This window comes from Chaetodon trifascialis, chromosome 13, assembly GCF_039877785.1.
Source record: "Chaetodon trifascialis isolate fChaTrf1 chromosome 13, fChaTrf1.hap1, whole genome shotgun sequence".
Classification (NCBI taxonomy): Eukaryota; Metazoa; Chordata; class Actinopteri; order Chaetodontiformes; family Chaetodontidae; genus Chaetodon; species Chaetodon trifascialis.
Genome location: NC_092068.1, coordinates 26,426,891 through 26,448,327, shown reverse-complemented (window position 1 = coordinate 26,448,327; position 21,437 = coordinate 26,426,891). Strand labels below are relative to the sequence as shown.

General features: G+C 45.4%; 4 protein-coding genes across 5 annotated transcripts in view; 3 read left to right on the top strand and 1 right to left on the bottom strand.

Moving 5' to 3' along the window:
* The first annotated feature begins 1,144 nt into the window (after positions 1-1,144).
* Positions 1,145-3,220, top strand: LOC139341558 (G-protein coupled receptor 4-like). The gene is made up of 3 exons (XM_070978117.1): positions 1,145-1,327; positions 2,436-2,620; positions 2,722-3,220. The coding sequence occupies exons 1-3, from the start codon at positions 1,145-1,147 to the stop codon at positions 3,218-3,220; spliced, it is 867 nt and encodes a 288-aa protein (XP_070834218.1).
* A 2,949-nt stretch (positions 3,221-6,169) lies between these two features.
* Positions 6,170-10,729, top strand: LOC139341576 (solute carrier family 22 member 7-like). The gene is given in 10 exon segments (XM_070978136.1): positions 6,170-6,550; positions 7,227-7,330; positions 7,589-7,743; positions 7,859-8,027; positions 8,138-8,261; positions 9,095-9,204; positions 9,328-9,542; positions 9,755-9,863; positions 10,202-10,408; positions 10,654-10,729. Coding segments are annotated over 10 exon segments (1,650 nt in total).
* LOC139341577 (uncharacterized) lies at positions 10,209-18,573 on the bottom strand. 2 transcript variants are annotated; one of them, XM_070978137.1, is made up of 5 exons: positions 18,223-18,573; positions 15,696-15,829; positions 13,600-13,895; positions 12,714-12,899; positions 11,201-12,150 (listed from the first exon to the last, which is right to left on the bottom strand). In XM_070978137.1, the coding sequence occupies exons 3-5, from the start codon at positions 13,625-13,627 to the stop codon at positions 11,429-11,431; spliced, it is 936 nt and encodes a 311-aa protein (XP_070834238.1). In that variant the 5' UTR covers positions 13,628-13,895; positions 15,696-15,829; positions 18,223-18,573; the 3' UTR covers positions 11,201-11,428. The 2 variants fall into 2 exon arrangements, 1 of the variants encoding a protein (XP_070834238.1); XR_011603006.1 differs by lacking the exons at positions 15,696-15,829; positions 18,223-18,573 and adding an exon at positions 10,209-10,373 and having other exon boundaries at positions 10,630-12,150; positions 12,714-13,698.
* LOC139341575 (high-affinity choline transporter 1-like) overlaps positions 18,255-21,437 on the top strand; it is a 7,172-nt gene continuing 3,989 nt past the window's right edge. The window contains exons 1-4 of the mRNA XM_070978135.1: positions 18,255-18,571; positions 19,188-19,301; positions 20,478-20,633; positions 21,363-21,437. The exon at positions 21,363-21,437 is cut by the window's right edge and continues 74 nt beyond it. Of these exons, the coding sequence (XP_070834236.1) occupies positions 18,388-18,571; positions 19,188-19,301; positions 20,478-20,633; positions 21,363-21,437 (529 nt within the window). The 5' untranslated portion in view covers positions 18,255-18,387. The remainder of the gene's footprint in view (positions 18,572-19,187; positions 19,302-20,477; positions 20,634-21,362) is intronic.

The following is a 21,437-nucleotide window of genomic DNA, read 5'->3' as shown; positions in this document are numbered from 1 at the left end:
CAGAAATAGAATATAACATTCATAATTACTGTATGTTTCTCAGAAGTATGACTATACTGCCTATTAATGCATGTTCATGACTATGACTATGACTATGTCTCACTTCCTTAGAAGAGGAAGAGTAGATTAGCAGGAACCTGCTGCGTGTTTTCATTGACTGTATTTAACTGCAGCCTGTCTGGGTGCAGAGGACAACACATCAGAGCTGAGTGGAGAGGATCCAATGAAGTGGGGTCCATTTATATGAACACATAAAACTGAAGGAACAGCAGCTTCTCATTTGATGTGATTGTGGGTTTACTGCAGGTGTGCTGCATTTGTAATGAGACTGATTTTTAAGACTGGAAGACGTGTGGTCCATTTATCTCTTCATGATTATGTCTGCCTTTCTGATGAATACATGTCTGTTTTTAATCTCTTTTTAAGTGTATTCAGAGCTTTATGAGGAAAAAGAAGCATTTTCAGTCCAAACATCAGAGGAAGTTAAGGACATGATGAAATATCAGCTTCATCTAGCAGCAGGAAATGCATGTGATATTCTATAAATCTGATATCTGTTCAGAGGAAGACGACGTCACGCACACAGGCTGCATTTTCAGCAGGGGGGTGGGGGTAGTGGGTTATGTGCAATAGTTTATGTGTATGCACATATTAATGTTTAACTGACAGCAGTAGCATTTCATTTCCAGGCTCTGTTGGTGCACCTGTGGCACACCTGGCCAGTTTCAACCCAGCAAAGTTCTCACGTCATGTTCTTCATTTAAAGTGGGAAAATAATAAGAAGTGTCCATGTTGCCACATAAACATAATCCTGGTGATGATTTCAGAAAACGACAGTTTTTCGTGCTGACTGCTTTTATCTCACTTCCTTAGAAGAGGAGGAGTAGATGAACAGATTATCCTGCCGCATCTTAACGATTCCTGTATTTACTGCAGTCTGGAGGCAGAGAACATCACATTAGATATTAGTGCAGGAGCTCTTCAGGTGGGGGTCTTTACTTTTTTCTTATGTGTAGAGATGATGAGAAAACTGAAAGGACAGCAGTTTTTGATTGGATATGATTTTGGGTATATTACAGTTAAGAAGCTGCACTTCTTGTTCTCTTTCTATAAACTGATGTCAGAACAGGTTTCACTCTGAAGAATGGAGGATTTCTACGATAACAGCACATCTCTGGACAGCAGCTTCGCTTACGACAGCATCAGCATGATGTCTGAGTATACGTATTACAAAAAAGTTGAATTCATCTCGCATGTCATGACATGCGTAATCATCTGTATCGGCCTTCCTTTGACCCTCGTGGCCATCTATGCTGTCTATTCTCTGGTAAGTACATTATGACTGCACTTTTTTGATTAACTGTGTCATGTCTGTTGGATGGCCTGTAAAGGATTTTGGTCTGGCTCGGGGTCCAGGTGTCGGGGGGCTGGGACAAAGTGTTGTAATAGAAATCTATAGAAATAATTTACTGCATGATTAAAATGGACATGAGGTCGACTGAGGCTCCATTGCAGCCGTTCCTTGAAGGGAACCTTTTATGCCTTCCCTTGTTTTCTGTCATATATATAATGTTACAGCATCAGATGAACATGGGCAGAGTTTTAAATGATGAGGTAAACGTGTGTCTCTGTGGGCGAGCAGCTCGGGCTTCAGACTGTTGTCCACCTGCTCGTTGTGGTTGATCGTCCAGTCATATCACCCCACAGTACAGGGATCCACCTGCTCAGTCTCTCTATTCGTACCGAGGTGATTTCCGCCATCAATCACGCCAGATACAGGATGAGGCGGCGCTCAGAGGCACTGCAGCTAGAATTACAATTAGAGATGCTTTTACCCAAAGTCACGTACACATGAATTCACACATGGTGCAGCATCAGGGGCAGTTTTGGGGTTCAGTATCTTGCCCGAGAATACTTCTGCATGTGGACTGCAGAGGCCAGGGATCAAACCACTGACCTCCTGATTGGTCGACGACTGCTCTACCTCCTGGAGCCACAGCCACCCCAGCTAGGAGACAGCCAATCAGAAAAAAGTGGTGGTAAAATGGCTCATGTCAGGTCACATATAGAGCCTTGATAAGAAAAACAGGGAATTTTCTGAATTGTGAATCATGCAAAGCTTCTCTGGTGGAGTGCTTGAGTAAAAACAAAGAGAATAGACCCCCTTTAAACTGTTAATGTCAATGGAACCATTTAGTAAAAACATTTTGTCGACATTCATGGTCCCCAGAGGACGAAGTCTGCTGACCTCATTCATCCTGACTTTTCTTATAGCGCCACCGTGAGGCTGACTGACTGCCAGAGGCTGACTAGTGCTAACTTTTGTATGGCCTGACTTTCCATTTAGTGCCATCATAAGGGCAGACATTTGAATCTGTCGCATGTTTTGGATTCTAACTAAGTTCAGATCAACTTTTCTTGATGTTTTCCTGCAGGTGCGAAATGATCACGTGGCTCCGATCTACGTCATCAACCTTCTCATATCTGACATCATGCAGCTCTGCGCCTTGACTGTTCTGGAGGCTCAAAGTGATCGGAAAACACTTAACATTGCATATGACATTCACTATTATGGTCTGGTGGCCAGTGTTTCCTTCATGGTGTGTATCGCCGTGGAAAGGTAGCTATCAGTCAGTGTGTGTCACTAATTCACGTCTGATCATTGTCTTACTACATTTCTCTGCAGCTCCTCAAAGACTGTGGGTCTGTCTTGTGTTTCAGGTATTTGGTCGTCTCCCGCCCGCTGTGGTACCGCTACAAACGATCCATCAGGACCTCTGTGGTGGTCTGTGTCCTGGTCTGGGCCTTTCCTCTTGTCTTTCTTCTTTTTTTCGAATTCTGGGGTAATTTTAAGGGCATAAATGTCCTCGTTAGCATCTTCCTCCTCCTTCCCCTCCCGGTGTTCATTTTCTGTCTGGGTGGGACCCTCAAAGCTCTGTCTGCCAGCCGTATCCCCTCTGATGAGAAACGACGAATCGTGGGAATTTTGGTCCTGGTGCTGCTCATTTACACGCTGCTGTTCATGCCCGCAATAATCAACCTCCTGGTAAACACAGACAGACATTCATTTATCATCCTGTCTTTCTTGTTTCTCAAGTTTAGTCCTCTTGCAGACTTGGTCCTGTATGTTTTCATGAGGGCGGGGACCATAGACAAGCTTTTGGCCGCGGTGTGTTGCTGCAGAATGGACAGTAATGACGCCAACATATCAGCAGCATGAACGATGCCAACAGTTACACCATCAGCTTCAGAGAAAGAGGAAGAGAGAGAGAGAAAAGGGACGAGACAGACAGTCCACTGACAGCATCTCCACTTGGACACCTGACTGTAAACAGGAAGCTTTGCTCTGACTGCTGAGGAAGCACTGGCTGCTGGGAAAAGTGCTCCAGTTTGACGAATGTAAAGGAAATATGTTGCATTATTAGCTGATGTCAGTCATTATTATTATTATTATTATTATTATTATTATTATTATTATTATTATTATTATTATTATCATCACAGAAGCAAACCTGGTATTATTTGTTGATTAACAGAGCTCGTTATAGCTCATTACATATTTAGTTTTTTGGCTCTCTTACACATTTTCATTCAGCTGTTTCCTGTTTTATTGCTTCTAACTGTTGCACAAATGTCAAAAACTGGATTGTTTTGCTTTTTCATTAAGATTTGTACAAATAAACAAAACTACATAATCTTTATTTTAGTTTTGTTTTTGGTGTTTCAGTGGTTGACATGCTAGCACTAAGAGGTGGATGTGGTTTCATTTGAAATTATGAACTAACTCACTGAATTAAAACCTGAAAATGAAGGTTGAACAGATTCTCTGCTGTGTGAATGAACATGAAAACCAACCCTGCTGGTTCCTCCAGAGGCTTTTTCCAAATTACCAAACTTATGATTCATTTTTCAAACTGCAGTAATTTGGGTCAGAAAGTTTAAATTGTGATGGACAGTACCAACAGATAAAGCAACATATTTCAGTATTAATGAGTGAGGTCTGCTGAACGTTCACCTCTTTGAAACCTCAGCTGAAAATTAACTGAGATCAACAATAACAAGCATATTTCCCATAATGCCACACTGTGTCTTTAAGTACCTTTTCTGCAGGTAAGTGCATTTTCACAGGTTGACGTGTGATGCACAGTGAACAACATGATTCAATCACACATAAAATAGAACTTAAAGACTTTCAGTACTGAGTGACTTCAACTCAAAACAAATAAAAGGTTCTTCTTCAGCCAGAAAAGCCTCACCAACCTCCAAACTAACATCTCATACTCTCTGTAAATTTAGCCTTTAATGTAATAGAATTTCACCAACTCTGAACACTTGACTGAAAAGGTTCTGGTGAACCTGATGGATGAAACTTTACACCTGTGACAGCTCTGAGTCGTCTGACAGAAGCTGTTTCAGCCTGCCTCTGTTTCACTCTCTGAAGCTTCTTTCATTTTGGACAAAAAACCACCAACACTCACAAACATCTGGCTTCTGTCTTCAGAGGGAAATTCATCCCCGGCTCAAATGACTGAAGCGTCACAGATGTTTAGTAGCTCCAGCTCCCATCAGCAGAGAAGGAAACATGAGATCTGTGAGCTGATTTTCACTCCTTTTCTGCCGTTGAGGTTCTGGATGTTGGTGCCTAAATGTTGCCTGAAAGTAGACAGAACAGTCATGTCGTTACGCTCTGTTTTAATCTCATAACAGAAAAAGTAGACACTATAATACCATCACTGACCTCCATGCTTTCTGCTTTTCTGCTGGCGATGGGATCAGGTTCATTCGCCCATTTTTACTGGGTTTACCTGCATATATGAGCTTCTTTTACACATTTTCACACGTGTAGTTTGGTTCTGTTCATCTGGACCAAGTCAAAAAAATGCCACACACGGTTTTTAGTGAACACAGAGGAGAAAACAAGAAGAGCAGCTTTAACAGCTTTTGACCTTTAGGGAAATTACTCATGCTGACACGCAAGATCTCTTCCTGAACAGATTTCATGATTAGCAGATGGATTTATTACACTTTAGATTTTGAAATCTTGCTAAAACGACTCATCTGCTATCAGGAGATCCTGCGGTTGGTTTGCTTTCACCGGTTTTTAACGCCCCCATTCAAAGGTTGAACATGATGGGATGTGTAGGTTGACAGGCTCTGGGGAAAATATTGTTCAGTACATGAGACTTGTTTCTGTTTACAGTCATTTCCATGTCTTCATGCAGCAGACATGTGCAGGGTTGGACTCCATGTCCTCACACAGCTGCTGGTCTTCTGCTGTCCTCTGGCTTCAGCCTCTCCTCTCCTCTCCTCTCCTCTCCTCTCCTCTCCTCTCCTCTCCTCTCCTCTCCTCTCCTCTCCTCTCCTCTCCTCTCCAAGCTGCAGACGCGTCCTTGTCCGGACGCAATGAGTCAAACCGTTTCCAATACCTCCCAGGTGTCCTCCTAGGTGTGTTGCGTGTGTGACGTCAGTGCCGACGTCTTCTGCACACTGAAACCTACCAAACTTTTTCAGTCTTGCTGATTGAGTGAGTGACACAAGACTCATTTATTCTTCAGCCTCCTGCACGATGCTGCTTTCCACAGTTTATGCAAAATGTTTGATATCCTTTAATAGAACGGAATATTCAGCAGACAGCTGATTGGTTTGATTAGAAAACAGGTTAGACTGAACCTGACATTTATTCTGTGCATTAAAACGATGAATCACCTGTTTCATCCTCACAGAGAGCAGGCGAGACACGCTGTGGAAGAGGAGACTCAAACAGTCCAGAAAACAAACATCGAAGAAGAACACAGCATGACAAAGAGGACGTGACGCTGAGCTTCTCTCGTGCCACGAACTATAGAGTCTGTGCGCCTGTTGAGCTTTTACTGATGAGTCTAACGTGTAATCTATTTACCACCTTATATAACCAACGCTTCACAGCTTTATGATGTCCAAAGGTCCCGCAGAGGTTAAAGGTCAGGGCTGTTTGACAGAAACTAAATTCAGAGAAGAGGAAAGCAGGTGGTGAGCAGAGAGCTGAGCTGAACAGCTTGTAACAGAGCAGCAGCAGCTTCTCCTGCAGGTCAGTACATTTCTCACTGTGCAGGTAAGAGGTCCTACCTGTCGCTCTGTCTCTCAGCTTAAAGCCACTCTCAATCTGTTCTTTCAGGAGCCGTAACTGAAGATGAAGTTTGAGGACATCCTGGAGGAGATCGACGGTTTTGGGCCTTTCCAAATCGCCATCCTCGTCCTGCTGTGCACCCCTCAAATAGTTCTGCCCTGTCACTTCCTGCTCAATAACTTCATCGCCGGGGTGCCTCATCACCGCTGTGACATCAGCACGCTGGATGACGGAGGACTCTTTGGAAATTTAAGTCTGGAGCAGAGACTGACCGTCAGCGTTCCTGCGCGAGAAGATGGGGAACTGAAGTCCTGTGAGATGTTTGCAGAGCCTCAGTTTCAGCTGTTAGCCAACAGCTCCAGCGGCGCCGGCCTGCCTATGGTCCAGTGCCGGAGTGGATGGGTTTATGACAACTCCACCTTCTCCTCCACCCTGGCAACAGAGGTACACCACCTGGCTTTCTGCAAACAGTGCTTTTGCCTTTCAGCCACAGCACAAATTGCCTTATTTCATCGATAACAGCTTTCAAGTTTAAGACATTTTGACTTCCCAGAAACAGCACAGGTGGACCTATAACATCCACGATGGCTTCATCTCATGAAAGGAAAAAAGAAGTGGGACAGAAAGATGAAGAGACGGAAAAAAACAGCTCAATTTCTCACCAGTGCCACATGATCAGACCTTAAAATAAAGTGGTGGTTTCATCAAATGTTTTGGTTGCATGCAGTAATAAAGAGAGCTTATGTCCTAATTTCCCTGATTTTAATGCAATTTATTTTAATTAAACAGTAATATACACGTTTTGAGAGGGAGTTTTTTAATGTATGAGCTATATTTCACTTTCCCATATATTTACCTTATTTTACAGTTTCTCTGGCAGTTTTAAGTGTGAGGTTCCCCTGAACAGCTACACTGAGACTTTATTGCATTTACATTTTCCAAAAAAGTTTTGTGGTCTTGGTAAAATAAAGTTGACTTGAAGCAACATTTCCTGTAAAACCACCAGACGTGTTTTTAATTGTGTTTGAGATATTTTGTATTTGGCACATCAGGGCCCCCGTACCCAAGAGGAAAGCGGGACCTGAACAGGTGATCTAACGGCGTCTTCTCGCTCTTTCAGTGGGACCTCGTCTGTGACAGAAAGAGTCTGACAAAAACCACAGGCACAATCTTCTTCTGTGGAGTGATGATCGGGGCCTCAGCCTTTGGATACGCCTGTGATAAGTATGAGCATCACGAGTCTGAGCGCTCACATCTGGATGATTTCAATGTTTGAACACTGAGCAGCAAACTGGAGCTGTCAAATGTCTGATGGCTAACTGAAAACGCTGAGACGTGTCACTGAATTTCTCATCTCAGTGGAAATGTTTCGTACGTTCGTTCATCATTCCTGAGTAAAAAACAAACATTTTAATCACATTTACGTGCTTTGCATGAGTTTTCACTTTTAAGGAAAACTCTTCTTCCCGTTGGTGTGTCCAGGTACGGGAGGAAAAGCTCTCTTTTGGTCTCATACATCATGGCGCTTGTGTTTGGCTTCTCCAGTGTGTTTGCAAACTCCTACGTTGTGTTTGCAGTGCTGAGATTCCTCACCGGGTTCGGACTGACAGGCATCAGCATCATCTCAGTAGTTCTCAGTAAGTTCAGCATTTCATTCAAAGGTGGTGATCTGTCACGTGATCACAGCTTCGTTCTGCAAAGCAAACATTTGGCCAAGGGAAATCCAAATAAATCACTGGCCTCACCTCGCAGCCATCGAGTGGGCCGACAGCGGTCACCGCTCGATCATCGCTGTGATCGGCAGCCTGGCCTGGTCTGTGGGTAACATGCTGCTGGCCGGATTTGCCTTCCTGGTGAATGACTGGCGGCCACTGATCATGACTGTTACAGCCCCGCTGGCATTCGCAGTTTTGAGCTGGTGGTAAGTGAAGCATGAGAGAGGGAGAGGCTGGAAGGTTTTTCTTGATGTCATTTCAATTATGTCCTCACACATTTGCCCACTTGTCCCTAATTATTTAAACATAATTGCAGGTGGATTCCTGAATCTGCCCGATGGCTGTTAGCCAATGGCAAAGTGGACAGAGCCCAGATTTACCTTGACAAATGTGCGAAATTCAACAAAAGACAAAAACTGTCCTCCAAATTAAAAGTGGAGGTAAGTTTGAGCTTGATGTGAGATGAATATGTGGAGAAGTTTGATGTGATTTTCTGGTGTCTGTGGTGCAGTGTCCGTCTGTCAGGCCTGAGAGGTGATGGCTTCATACTGCCACTGGGGGGCGACAGAGTCCTAAATGTTTAAATCCCAAAAGCTACACAATAAAAAACACTGGGTTAATTATTATATTCCTTTACCCAGCGTGGGGTCAATAAAGCACTGATGCAATACTGCTAAATTTGCCCAGGACCAATAAACCACCCAGCAGAAAGGATGTAATAAAAACACCAACACTGGGTCCAGTTAATCCAGTGTTATCTCTGTGCTACTTTGACCCCACACTGGGTGTTTTTTCACTTCATTAATGTCAGATCTACTTCCACATATCACTTGAAGGATGGGTGTGCATCTTAAAACAGCACCCACACGAGCACATGTGTGCTGAAAGAGTGGCTGCTGCGGTGATTTCTCCTGTCCTCACTGGCCCCGAAGACAAGCGACCGCAGGGTAAATGACGGGGAACAAAACTCACTCTGAAACACATTCAAGCCTTCTGGTTTCCATCCCTCCATCCCAGCTAATGAAGGAAACACGAGGAGGGAACTTGTTGAAGCCTCAAATCAACTTAAACTGACCTTAAAAATTCATCTTTACACACAGACTGTGGACTTTGGCCGTCATGACTTACATTGAAATTGTTTTTAGAGGGAATCACCGGACAGGATGAATCACTGCAGCGCCCAACAACTCTGTCAGTGTTCATGGACATGTGAGACGTGTTTGAAGCAGAATGTGGACTGATTCTTTAACATGACTCCTCTGCCTCTGTGCAGACACTCTCCGACATTAAAATCCTGGAAAAGCAGGACAAAAACTACACCTACCTTGATTTAGTCAGGACCCCGAAAATGAGACGGTTAAGTCTACTGACTGGGATCGTGTGGTGAGTGTCTCCTCTGAAAATAACTGCAAAGACATACAGAGACATCTAATTCAAAGCAAGATTCACAGAGAGGTGTGTGGAGCAGAAACCTGAAGGAGCAGTGATCTGCTGTGTGCTCTGCAGGTATGGAGTGGCCTCCACGTACTACGGAATCAGCCTGAACATCAGCGGGTTCGGCTTGAACGTGTACCTCACACACTTCATCTATGCCGCCATCGAAGTTCCCGCCAAGCTGATGATCTAAGGCTTTCTCAACATCATGGGACGCAGGAAGTGCCAAGCTGGGACGGTGCTCCTGACAGGAATCTGCATCGCCATAAACATCTTTGTTCCAGAAGGTTGTCCTGCACACCTGTTCGTTTTTCGGTGCAGCTAAAAGAATTGTTTTCATGTGTCCTGATGCATCTCCACGACAGGACACTGACATTCAAATCAAACGCTGCCTCAATGACCAGCCTCTAAACTGAATCAGCACCTTTTCTTTCAGTAAACTGAGTGTTTTCCACATTTATCTCACGCACGCTGCATGTACTCCACTCGTTCTTCGCAGCTCTGTGGTATGTGCGCGCCGTCGTTGCCATTCTTGGAAAAGGCCTTTCAGAAGCTGCCTTCACAACGATCACCCTCTACACGACAGAGCTCTACCCCACAGTCGTCAGGTGAGTCAAACACACATGAAGCTGCTGCAGTCAGAGGGCTGCTGGACTTCTCCATGAAGTTAGTGGGTCAAGTAAGACCATACATTCCTCAGGTGATGTTTTACCGGAGAAAGTCCCAAAAATATTCATGCCCATTATTTTGGTTTTCAAGTAAATGAGACGCAGTTTGGCCCAGCTGACTTTCTTTAGACCAGATGGAGGTTTGCGTGATGGCAAACAGAGTTCATGAATAGAGCGCTCTTCTACACTGACGACCTCCACACATTCACCCATTCACACACACGTTCACGCGATGGTGGCTGCTCGTCACGCGTATCATTTCCCTTCTGTCTCACCAGGCAAAATGGCATGGGCTACACCAACGTCATAGGCCGCGTGGGAGCATCCGTGGCGCCGCTCATCCTCATGCTGGAGGACGTGTGGACTCTTCTTCCTCAGATCATCTTCTGCTCTGTGGCCATCATCTCTGGCCTGCTGTCTCTGCTGCTTCCAGAGACTCTGAAGCTGCCGCTGCCAGAGACCATCGACGACATTGAAAAGCCAAGGTCGTTGAATGAATGCATGACCATGAGTGACATTTGAGTATGTGTTTGGCACCACTTTAGAGCGGTCTGTGCAATCCAACACAGTCCACAACAACAATAACTGTGTGTTTGGGAAGCTTTTAATGTTTTAAATGTGTGTTCAGGGTGACTCAGACATGCTGATTCAGCTCATGTTTAAAGGCCACGGTTTGACGCTGGACTGCTTTATATTCAAGCTGCACCTTTACTGTTCTGTTTCACCTCAGAAGAAGCGACGTCTCCTCTCGCTCCGCCAAGTCTTCGGGAGTTTTTCTGGAATCCAAGAGCACAGCAGAGACTTAGCACTTAGACAGACGAGGACCTCTGCTCATGCACATCATAGAAAACACAGTGACCACACTGCCAGTGTCACCAGAGGAAGTGAGCACACTGATCACGTGCAGTTCGTCTCTACTATCTAAACAAAAAGCTGCAGTGTTTGTTTGGTTTGCAGAGATACAATTAAATATTGGAGATCATTTATTTATAAGGTACAAACTGGATGAACGAAGCAGCTGGCTTTTACCTGATCTAAATGATGACTGAAGTGTAAAGAAATGATTAGATACTTGCAAATTTTACATCAAATTTAAGTGAAACTGTTCTGTTATCTGCTGCATTGTGTTTTTCTGCTTGGAGTCGCACTGAAAATCAGTTTCAGCCGAAGTTTCGTCCTCCTGGATGCTCACAAGCTTACGGTCACACGAACTGATGCAAATTCAACAGAGATCTGCGGCATCTCAAGTTACAAAGTTACAATTAAAAGCAGTTTTTCATTGAAAAATAATCTTTAATCAGACAAAGTAACAACTCCAGCATGCAAGATATGAGAAAAACAGGGACTCTCTCTGGACTTTAGGATGATGATCTTGTTTTTCTGTTCGATGTTCATGTATGTGCTTATGAAGGTGATCGGTTCCCTCAGCAGACTCCTCCTGCTGCTCCAGGTCTAGAACTAGACTCATGGATGTGTGGACTTTTGTTGAACACTGTTTGTCCTCTTCAAAGTCTCGTCTCCACAGTCTCAGCCACAGTGTCCACAGTGGGTCTCGTGTTGTCTTTCCGGCTTGAGTTCTGACAGCAGGGCATCGCCTGCAGCACCTCTTTGAGCCCTTTGGTCATGAATATGTAGAGGAAGGGGTCCACCAGTGGGCTGAGGTAGAGCAGCAAGTGAGACACCAGCCTCAGGTATGTCACTGTCTCCTTAAAGGACAGAGCCTCCAGGAGGATGCTGAGGATGAAGGGGGTGTAGAGGAGGGTGTAGTTGGCCCAGATTGCAGAAATCCCCCACACCGCCCTCCTCCTCTCTGGGGTCGAAGGGTTAGATCGGGAGCAGATCAGGGCCCTCCAGGAGTCCACAGCAAAGAAGAGGAGGAAGGGGAAAGGAGCGAGCAGAGACACAGCGAAACAGAGTTTGTACCGCAGCACAGCGAGGGCCAGGACGGCGAACGGAGCAGCCCACGCCAGCAATCCGACCACAGGAGACTGCCTGACTCTTCTGCAGCAGCCAACACACTGCGGGTAGGCCACCAGGAGGTGGCGCTCCTGCGCTATGAACAGCATGAGTGTGATGTTGGAGATGACACCAAAATAGAAGATGAAGTCAGTGGGGTTGGAGGAGAAGACGGTCCCACTGTCCACGTCCTGGTCTACACTGGGACGACCAAAGAAAGTGATGATGTCAGAGACCAGCAGGAACATGACATGCATGGGAACGTTGTCACCTGGACAGAGAACACAGGAAGAGAGAGCGTTCACGTCATACGTGACACACTGATACTGATCTGCTACGACTGCTGAGAGATCGCCTGATACTGCCACCGCTGTGCTCACTACAGCTAACACTGAGAGGCTGCTACTGACACTGGGACTGGATGCCAGTACTGGTGCTAATGGTAATGCCTCTGATACCCGATAAGCTTTTTTTGTTTGTTTGTTTTGTTTTTTCAGACTTTTTTTCTGATGGTAAAACTCTTTCTCACTGTTGGAGCTAAATGCAGCTTTACTTGAACGCATACTAAAACGACTGTTTTTACAGGAATATTTGTATCAAGTATGTCAACTGATGAAGTCACATTAAAAGAAACCATGTTGAACTATCAAAGCCAAGTCTAACTGGAACTGGAGTTTTGTTTGTGGTGCTCCTGAACTAAACTAGTCCAGATTGAGCGAAGCCCCCTCGCGCTCCTTCATCCCACTGAGCTGATTTTCAGATGTGTGATTTTCAGGGAGTAAACTGTAAAATGATTGGTGTGTACAGGACATTACGAGCGGAGTGAGTACAGACCTTTGGACAGATTCTTCAGGGTGTAAATAGCCAGTGCGATGGCGGGCAGCCCGATGCTGAACGTCAGCCAGCTGAGGACTTTGGCTACCTGGGCAGCGCTGGGCGTGGTGGCATTTCCGGTGAGGTTGGCAGTGACGCTGATGAGGACGGCCGTTGTCGCTGTGTTGCTGTCAGCCATGAGATCCTCTGTGGATGCAGCAGGTTGTCATGAAGACCGCCTCAGTCTAGTTTCAGTCAAACAAAGGTGACTTGTAACATGAATAAGAGCTTAACAGTTGTTTTAGTGCATTTCTGCTGAGAGGACAGACAAAAGAGCTCAGTTATGTGTCCTCAGGGACTACAGCTGTGCATTCTCAACGTACACATGTGACACAGTTCGGGTTAGGTTTGTCTCCTTCTGACTAATATAAGTGTAAAGTTCCCTTTCAGCTCTGGTTTGGTCTCCTCCACCTAAAAATATCCACTTTGCTCACCAGCTTGTCTTTAACTGTGCCTGCCTGCTGCTTGCTGCCGGGCAGGTGATGAGCAGAGGGTTTATCAGCTGATGGAAACGGGGTTGACGAGTAATGACACTGAACCACACAATGCAGGAGCCATAAGCTAACAAAGCTATGAGCTAAAAGAGGCTAAAAAGTGCCGCTAAGAAGTCTTAACAGGTGATTTCAGCACTACAAGAAACTGGTGTTAATATAAAATGCTGATTAATGTAAGTTTAATATAGACTCACAGAATCTAAAATACATCTTCTCTTATAATTTCCATGTTCAGAAAATAAAAATCCAGCATCACTAGCTCAGGTTTCAGGGTTTCTCCTGTTCAAGAGTCACATTTCTTTTCAGCTTCTTTCACATTTCCTAAAACATATTGATCATTTTGATTATCTTACCTGTGAAAAATGCTGAGTCAGCTTTCATCCATGAAAACCTCTCAGTTGTCGTTCCAGCTTGTTTTTACAGACTTAACTGCTCAAATGGTTTGAGATTAATGGCGAATGCTGTTCGAATATCTCAGTTCGCACGCACAGAGATGGACCTGTTGGAGTCCAGGCTGGTGTGTGTTTGCATCAGGTCTTCTTGGAAACCATTTACTGAGCCTCCTTATCGCCACAGAGCTCGGCCGGCTGCTTTGAATGAAGCCTGGATGTGATGAATATCCTCCATTGGTTTACATGGATCATGCTTCCTGGTAATGCAGGGAGTGAATATTTGCATGAAAGACTGATGTCAATATATTGCAACGGCCTTTATCTTAATTCCTCTGTGTTTGTGTGGCTCTGCACAAAAGGGGCACTCCACCAGCTTTACACATGCAAATCAGTTTACTTGTCACAAGCCTGAGAAACCGTTGGCTGCATTATGGGAAATGCAGAATCCAACAGTTGACTCATGCTAGAGGCTGAAGGGCAGGGCAATATTTCTTTAATTTCATCAGTCTCCATCATGTATGTGCATTATAATGTGTGTTACAATAACAAGGCTCACAGTCATATGAGATTGTTTGGGGCTGACGCGTCTGTCTGCACATGAAACCAAGTGGTAAAGATGTTTAAAAAGTCTTATTTGGTGTCATTTTTTAGCGCACTGAAGCTCAGTATCTTAAGATGCACGAACCCTTTAAATGTACTGATGGACTGGTCGTGAACTCGTAGTGTTAGGAAGCAATGTTTTCACAAGTGCAAATAAAGGCAGTGAAGAAGAAAACTGGAAGCTAGCAAACATAAATACAAACAATTCACAGTCTTGATGATTTTTAAAGGCGTTTTCACACCTAAAGTTCGTTTTCTCTGCTCTGAATCAGTAGATGAGTTTTTTAAACTTGGACTATTTTTTCCTTGATTCGGTTTCTTTTCACACAGATCATCACACGAACCACATGAGGACGTTCACTCCTCTGATTGGTCAGATGTGTCTGGGGCGGGACAGTAAAGACAGGAAGAAGGTCCCGTGTTCTGCAGGTGACATTTGCTCATAACTGTGGTAAACATCTGGTCAACACGTTGAAAACACCACACTGCTTCACACAAAGACGACACGCTGCCTTCAGACGACTGAACGGAACAAGCTGCTGCGACCAGAAGCTGTTTGTGTGCTCTGCTGCATCCCATAATGCAAAGCACACCTGGCTACAGGAGCCATTTAGCTCAAACTTGAAGCATTTGTTAGCCCCTGACATTAAACATCGTTCATATTGGTGAGAAACACCAAATGTAAGCAGATCACCTTCAGGCTGACTGTACGTTTTACTGTACTGTGGACCGGAAACAACACAACAGTGCCCAGCTTTCAAAGACGGAAAACATTTTGGAAACATTTCAAACTGTCTGAGCCAGTGAGAGGCCGGCTTGTCATCTGAAGTTCTTTGTAATCTGAAGAATGTGATAGTGGACAGTGTGGCGACCCTCTGCTTAAGAGCTGGAGGTGTCGGCTTCACTGTTTGACAACTGAAGCACTGAGCAGGTTTCTGTGGAGGCTCGGCCGCCGAACGATACAGACGAAGCTCCAAAGACAGTGAATTAACAGCTGTTAGTCCTGCTGACAGCGTCGCTCTGACACACGGACGTTTCACCCACAACGACACGCATGCAGCGTCCTCTTAACAATGGAAGGAAAAATACTTGACATATCAGACTATATGCAGCAGAGGTCCTCAACATTTGTCAGAGAGCCATAACTCTTCTACAGACACTGTGTGACTTTCACATGAAAATACATTTATTTAAGACTAATTAGCCTATTATTGTCTATTTTCAGTTTCTTATTAAATGAATGTTATTTTTATGACTCTATATCAGTAGATACTGAAGTGGAAAAAGCTCTCAGACCTCTATGAAGGAGGTCGTCAGTGCCTCCTTCATGAATGAGTTGGTATCTCAACCAAAAACTTCTCTTCAGGACTGAGGAAGAGAACACAAACGCTCCCTTTGACACTCAATTCAACAGCTGTCCGATGGAAATAAAGCACAGTGACGAGCTCAGTGGTTACCTCCTGCAGTGGCGAGTCGAGCTGTTCGATGATCAATCTCAGGACGGACTGGAGCTCCTCCACTGGTGGGTAACATTAGATGTGGCCATGGTCTGCGGGCCTCCAGGTGACAGTCGCTGATCAACAGAATCCACCTGCAAATACACAACCAGCAGCTGATCACTATGAACGACAATGAAATCATGAGATTTAAGGCAGAATTTTTTAAAATGTGAGTTGGATTCCATCTTTGTCTGATTCTTGATATAACTGCTGGTTGTGGACATTAAACATTGTGATATTGCTGTTTTGATTGAAGATGGTATCTTGAATTATTTAACCGTAGCAGCTGAGTGCTGAGCGGTCACATGACCCGCTCTGCTCTCAGGATACACCAAACATCAATGATAAAAGTTTAATCTGAAGTCATGTCTCCCCTAAAATATTCAGTTGCAGAGGTGGTTTGGACTCCGGGTGGATTTTCTGCAGCTCTGAATGATCATAGAAATGTTCTGGGAATATTACAGGCAGCAGTGTGTCTCTATGATCCTCTCCATCTGCGACTATTCGCTGCTACCTGTCACTTTGATCATAAAGGCGACACCAATCTATAGAGTACACAGGCCACAGTACAGTATAGAACTGAGTATTTATAGTCTGTAGGTTATAGATCCAAGATGAAACCAACAAATCGCTCAGCAGCACGGACAGCTCCACAGCTTTATCTACACACAGCAGTTAGACGCTGATGCTTCGGGGTCACGGTTGGGGTCATAGATTATAACGTCCACACGCTTCAGTCAGATGAAGGATCAGTGACTCAGGCACACCGGACTAACATTAAAGCTAAACCCCTCTGCTACGAGGGGATGGAGGGGCTGTCAAGCTGTCTGTGCTCAGGTAAATAAGTTTATTACAACACAAGTGTGATGCAGAGAACAGGACAGGTGCAGCAGGTGCACACAGTCACAGTCATACCAAGGACTAAACATACGCTCGCCCAGCTTCACACGGTCTGTCTGCGTCACACAGAGTCACAAATCTTCAAGGACCGTCCTTTATGTGGGGAGGCGGGAACATGAATGAGAGGGATGTTTTATCGTTACCTCCAGTCTGCTCACAGAAGAATGCAAAGTGTGACAGACAGCGAATCACGGCACAGCACAAATCATCAGCTGCTCGTCCTGTCAGCCGTTCGCGTCCTCTGCCGTGTAAAACACATCGAAGCTTTGTCCTTCTGCTTCATGGCTCACTTGTCGAGCTGTGAGGGAACTTTAAAGTACGTTGAACCCCCCTCGGCTCTTTTCAGCGCATCTTTCCAGATGACCTGTTCGGCTCTTGCCACAGCTGACCTGTGACCAGCGGGATGCTCTGAGATAATGTGAACGGGGCTATTGTTTCTCTGGAGAGGCCTGGGCGTGTTGCTTTGCATCATGGGAAACACAGCATGGTGTTAGTGGTGTTGAATGACCTGCTGACAAAACCAGTCGTGCAGATTCTGTGTGCTGCAGTGTGTTCATGCTTATCTTCATATTTCTTACATTAGCCAACAGTTCCTCTCTAAATGATGCAGCTTGCCTTTTGTTATCGACAGAGTATTCATGTGCAGTTGAAGTGGGAGCCCTCTCGCTCGCCTCCCCTCATCGAGTCAGAGACCACATCAGCTCCTCCACGCTGTGACCAAAATAAAAGCCCAGAGCTCGTGTGCTGACGGTGAACGACAGCCCTGTTTCTGGTTGGATGAGAGATGGCAAAAGTTATGAACACATGAAAGAGCATGTGACTCATCCCTCATGGTTTTCAGTGATGAACGTAGACGTGTCATAACCACGGCCTCAGGAACAATAGTGCCACGTTACTCTAAGCTGCTCATTAAATCCTGTCTATGACTGCTTTGTTAAATGCCAAAAATAGTAATTACTTATCAATGATTGGGATCAATTATTGGATTTTTCTGTGGTTTGTGTGCTTATCTTTTCTTCTTCTTACATAACGTTGCTGTTTTTTCTTCATATAGACATCTACGAGTCCTCCAGAGGCAGCCTCTGTTCAAGTTTTACTGCCTTGACAAAACAACAACAATCAATCAATCAATAAATAAATAAATAAATAAATAAATGGTCTTGAATCCAAAGCTGTGGACTGCATCTCATTAGTGGACAGTTTGCTCAGTTGTCCTCGTGCGGCATGTTTGGCCGTTGATGACAGGTGCTGTGTCTTTGGAGGGAGGTCGTATTTCAGCGCTAACCTTGGTGAGGAAGACTCTGCCCTTCCTCTGACTGCATCACCACAGAGTACCCTCCAACAGGCAATGCTCTATTCAATTCTGTGTGCGCTGAGTTGTGTACGCGGGAATGGCGGACCCCGCCACGACGAATGAGCTGTTGGAGGAGTACTAATAAAGGAAATGCACAGTAAACACATGAAGTGGTTTAAAAGCCTCGTATGAAAAACGGGTTTGATTGCATGAAAACCTTAATGTGCACATTTCTCTAATATGTGTAAACACACACACACGCACACACACACGCACACGTCTGTGTTTCACCTTGAGCTGACAGCTGCGGGTTATGTGCAGTTCCAGGCGCCTCCGCTGAGCTCCGGGCAGTTCCTCCATCACTCCTCGCGCAGCAGCAGGGAGGACAGCTATGCTTCATCGCCCCGGCAGCCCGGCAGACGCTCGCTCCTCCTGTCTGAATCCCGCACCTCCAGCATGGCTCTCAACATCCCCGGAGTGGCCGTTATGATGCTCTTCTACCTGCTGGTCCTCGGGATCGGCATCTGGGCTTCAATCAAGTCCAAAAAGGAAGCCAAGAAGAGCCAGGGGGATAAAACGGAGATGGCGCTGCTGGGTAACCGGGGCATCAACCTGGTGGTCGGCATCTTCACCATGACAGGCGAGTATCCGCGGTGGGGAGGCGGCAGGGAGCATCCTGCTGCTTCACTGGTTCGGGAAAGCTCGTCGGCTCTCGGAGGCCTGTTTTTCCCCGCGAGCTCTGATTCACCGTGACATTGATTTCTCCCGTTGACTCTGAAAATCTCGCATTTGTGAAAATCAAACAGCAGAAAGCAGAACATGCGCTCACATCCGGCGCAGCTGAAGCGTTTGAACAGCCTCAGACCTGCCGAGGCGAGTGTAAGGAGTTATTCACATGTAGATTTTCAACCGGCTTAAATAAGTTTAAGTGAAACAGGAGGAACAAAATGTGTCAGGGAGTGAAAGGATTTGACAGCCATCCCATCAAATTCAGCAGAGTGGATATAAATGCAGCAGGAAAGAGGTCAGTGAATGATATAATGTATGATATATAAAATATATCAATGACTTCCAGTCCAGATCACTCGTCTCAGCGGTGAAACAGCTTCCATGACCTCGATGTTTAAGAGCAGCTGCTCTTAAATTCACGGGAAATTTCTGTTTGACTTTAATGAAGCTACATGCAGGTTTGTCAGGAGCAGCCACTGACCTTCCTGCTGCTGTCCTCTGCTCGTGTGTGTGTGTGTGTGATACAGCCACGTGGGTCGGAGGTGGATTCATTGTGGGCACAGCGGAGGCCGTGTACAACCCCTCCATGGGACTGATCTGGGCCGTGATGCCGATCGCAGCGACCATGTGTTTCATCATTGGTGAGAATTCCTTCAAGTCCTGCAGCAGCATCAGGTACCGCACAGGATGTGTGTTAAAGGCAGAGTGGGTAGAGGAGGGTGGAGGTGGCCCCCCGAGTCTGTGATGCTCATTACACACCCCAGTGGACGGATAAAAATGGACAGGAAACTGTCCTTGTCAGGAAAACAGCAGCATCTGTGGTGAAATGACTAAAATGACTTACGTTATGTTTTCCCGCTGGTTGTGTGAATGATGCCATCTGTCAGAAGCAGCAGCAGGGTCAAGAGGTCAGAGACGAGTCCAAATCTGAGCCGTCCAGAAAGCCAACAACACAACACGTCTCCTGTCAGTCAGTCCAGTCTGATGGACAGAAAAGACTGACAGGAGCAGGAAAACCAGTGCGTTTAAATAATGACTGAGAAAAATGTGCTCGCCTGCATCACGACGAAGACGTGGAACAGAGGCGGACGTGCGCCTGTCAATTCACCAGGAAAGGCAGATGTGTGATGACAGAAAGAAAGATGACGAGAGAAGCTGTGACTGTCTGATCTGTTTCACTGAAAGCAGGTCGTTCCTTTCAGAGGCATTCTATGAGAAATGAAGTTTTCTGCATTTGTTTGTATTGTTGGACTATTTAGACGTTGGTATCATTGTATTTTCATTGGTATCGTTGTATTTTCACTGAAACTACACTATCACTGCTTCATAGTGACAGCGTGAGCGACTGCTGAAAAGCCTCCTGGGAAACGTAGACAGAGCAGGCAGGTTTAGAGAAACTGAGGAAAGCATCACCTGAGGACGGACTTTCTTCTCAAATCTGAAAACATTCAGAAGTCGTGGTAACCTGAGCTTCTCTTACGTGTGGAGATTAACAGAAAAACAGCATTCCTCCTCCACGTGCAAATCACATGAGGAAAACGCTTGATCCTCTTAACCCTGATGAATGTACGCCGACATGAATGTGGCCACGCGTCACACGCTGACGCTCTGACTGTACGTTCAGCGTGTGACTGACTGCCAGGCTTTTTCTTTACATTTTACTTTTTTCCAGTTTTCTGTGAAAAACTATGAAATACTTTGTCTGTTTAAGTCTGCTAAAATAGAAATCGAAGCAGAAGAAATCAAATTCTTCACAAATATCTGTGACGCTTTCAGCCTGAATCTGAATCTCTTCACTTCTCTCTTCCGTCTTTGAGGTGGCCTGTTCTTCGCCGAGCCCATGAGAAACAACAAGTACGTGACCATGATGGATCCTTTCCAGATCAAATATGGAAAAGTGCCGACGGCCGCTCTCTCGCTGGCTTCGCTCGTATCGGAGATTATGTGGGTGACGGGAACGCTCATAGGATTAGGTAAGAATGCGTCTGCGGGCGGCTGGGATGCATCTGATACTCGTCTGTTGACCCTGGCAGCCGAGCAGCTGTTGATCGCAGCTCTTTGCTGAGGCGATGAGTGAAACACAAGCCTCCGTCTAATTGTACAGTTGGCCTGAAATAACTCCGTCAAGGAAACCAAACCTGAAATCACACCAGTAACCACAGCAGGGATGTGTGTGAGGCGGTAAATAAACAAACTGTGCTGTAATGATCGAGTCCTGATGGAAAGAAAGAGCAAAACGATCACTTTTCTGCAACAGATCAGGCTCTAACATCATTTCTTACTCAGTCATCTCTCACACTCTTACTGCTCAGGGACGGTGGCTGTTTCAGGCCCAAAGATGTGACAACACAATCCATCACGTCAGGTGAACTGAGGAGACATTTAGAGAGTCCTTCAAAGCCCTCGCAGGTGTGAATCTGAGGAAATTTAATGATGCAGCTGAACATGAAAGCAGCCAAATGCCGTCTCGCCCATCCAAGCTCCTGAATTCTAGTCTGTTTTCGTCCAACTGTCCGAATGAGAAAACAGCACCAAGGCTTTATTAGCATCTTTGTTAGCATCAGTTAACTTCTGAATTCTACATAAAACACATAGATTACAAGCTTATGTGTCACTTTAAGGTGGAAAATAAGCTGAGTTCAACATTGAGAGCTTTGGTGTTTCAGCTGTGATGAAAACACTCACCTGTACGCTTCAAACAGGTGTGACCATGAGCGTGATCCTGGATTTGTCGTACACTGTGAGCATCTGGATCTCTGCTGCTGTGGCCATCACCT

Bases quoted from the DNA above. Each gene is read 5' to 3' on its own strand.
- LOC139341558 (XM_070978117.1), top strand. From the start codon at position 1,145: ATGGAGGATTTCTACGATAACAGCACATCTCTGGACAGCAGCTTCGCT. The intron at 1,328-2,435 runs GTAAGTACATTA...GTTTTCCTGCAG, and splicing joins TCTATGCTGTCTATTCTCTG to GTGCGAAATGATCACGTGGC. The intron at 2,621-2,721 runs GTAGCTATCAGT...CTTGTGTTTCAG, and splicing joins GTGTGTATCGCCGTGGAAAG to GTATTTGGTCGTCTCCCGCC.
- LOC139341577 (XM_070978137.1), bottom strand. From the start codon at position 13,627: ATGAAAGCTGACTCAGCATTTTTCACAG. The intron at 12,900-13,599 runs GTAAGATAATCA...CTGCATCCACAG, and splicing joins TGACTCAGCATTTTTCACAG to AGGATCTCATGGCTGACAGC. The intron at 12,151-12,713 runs GTCTGTACTCAC...TTCTCTGTCCAG, and splicing joins CCTGAAGAATCTGTCCAAAG to GTGACAACGTTCCCATGCAT.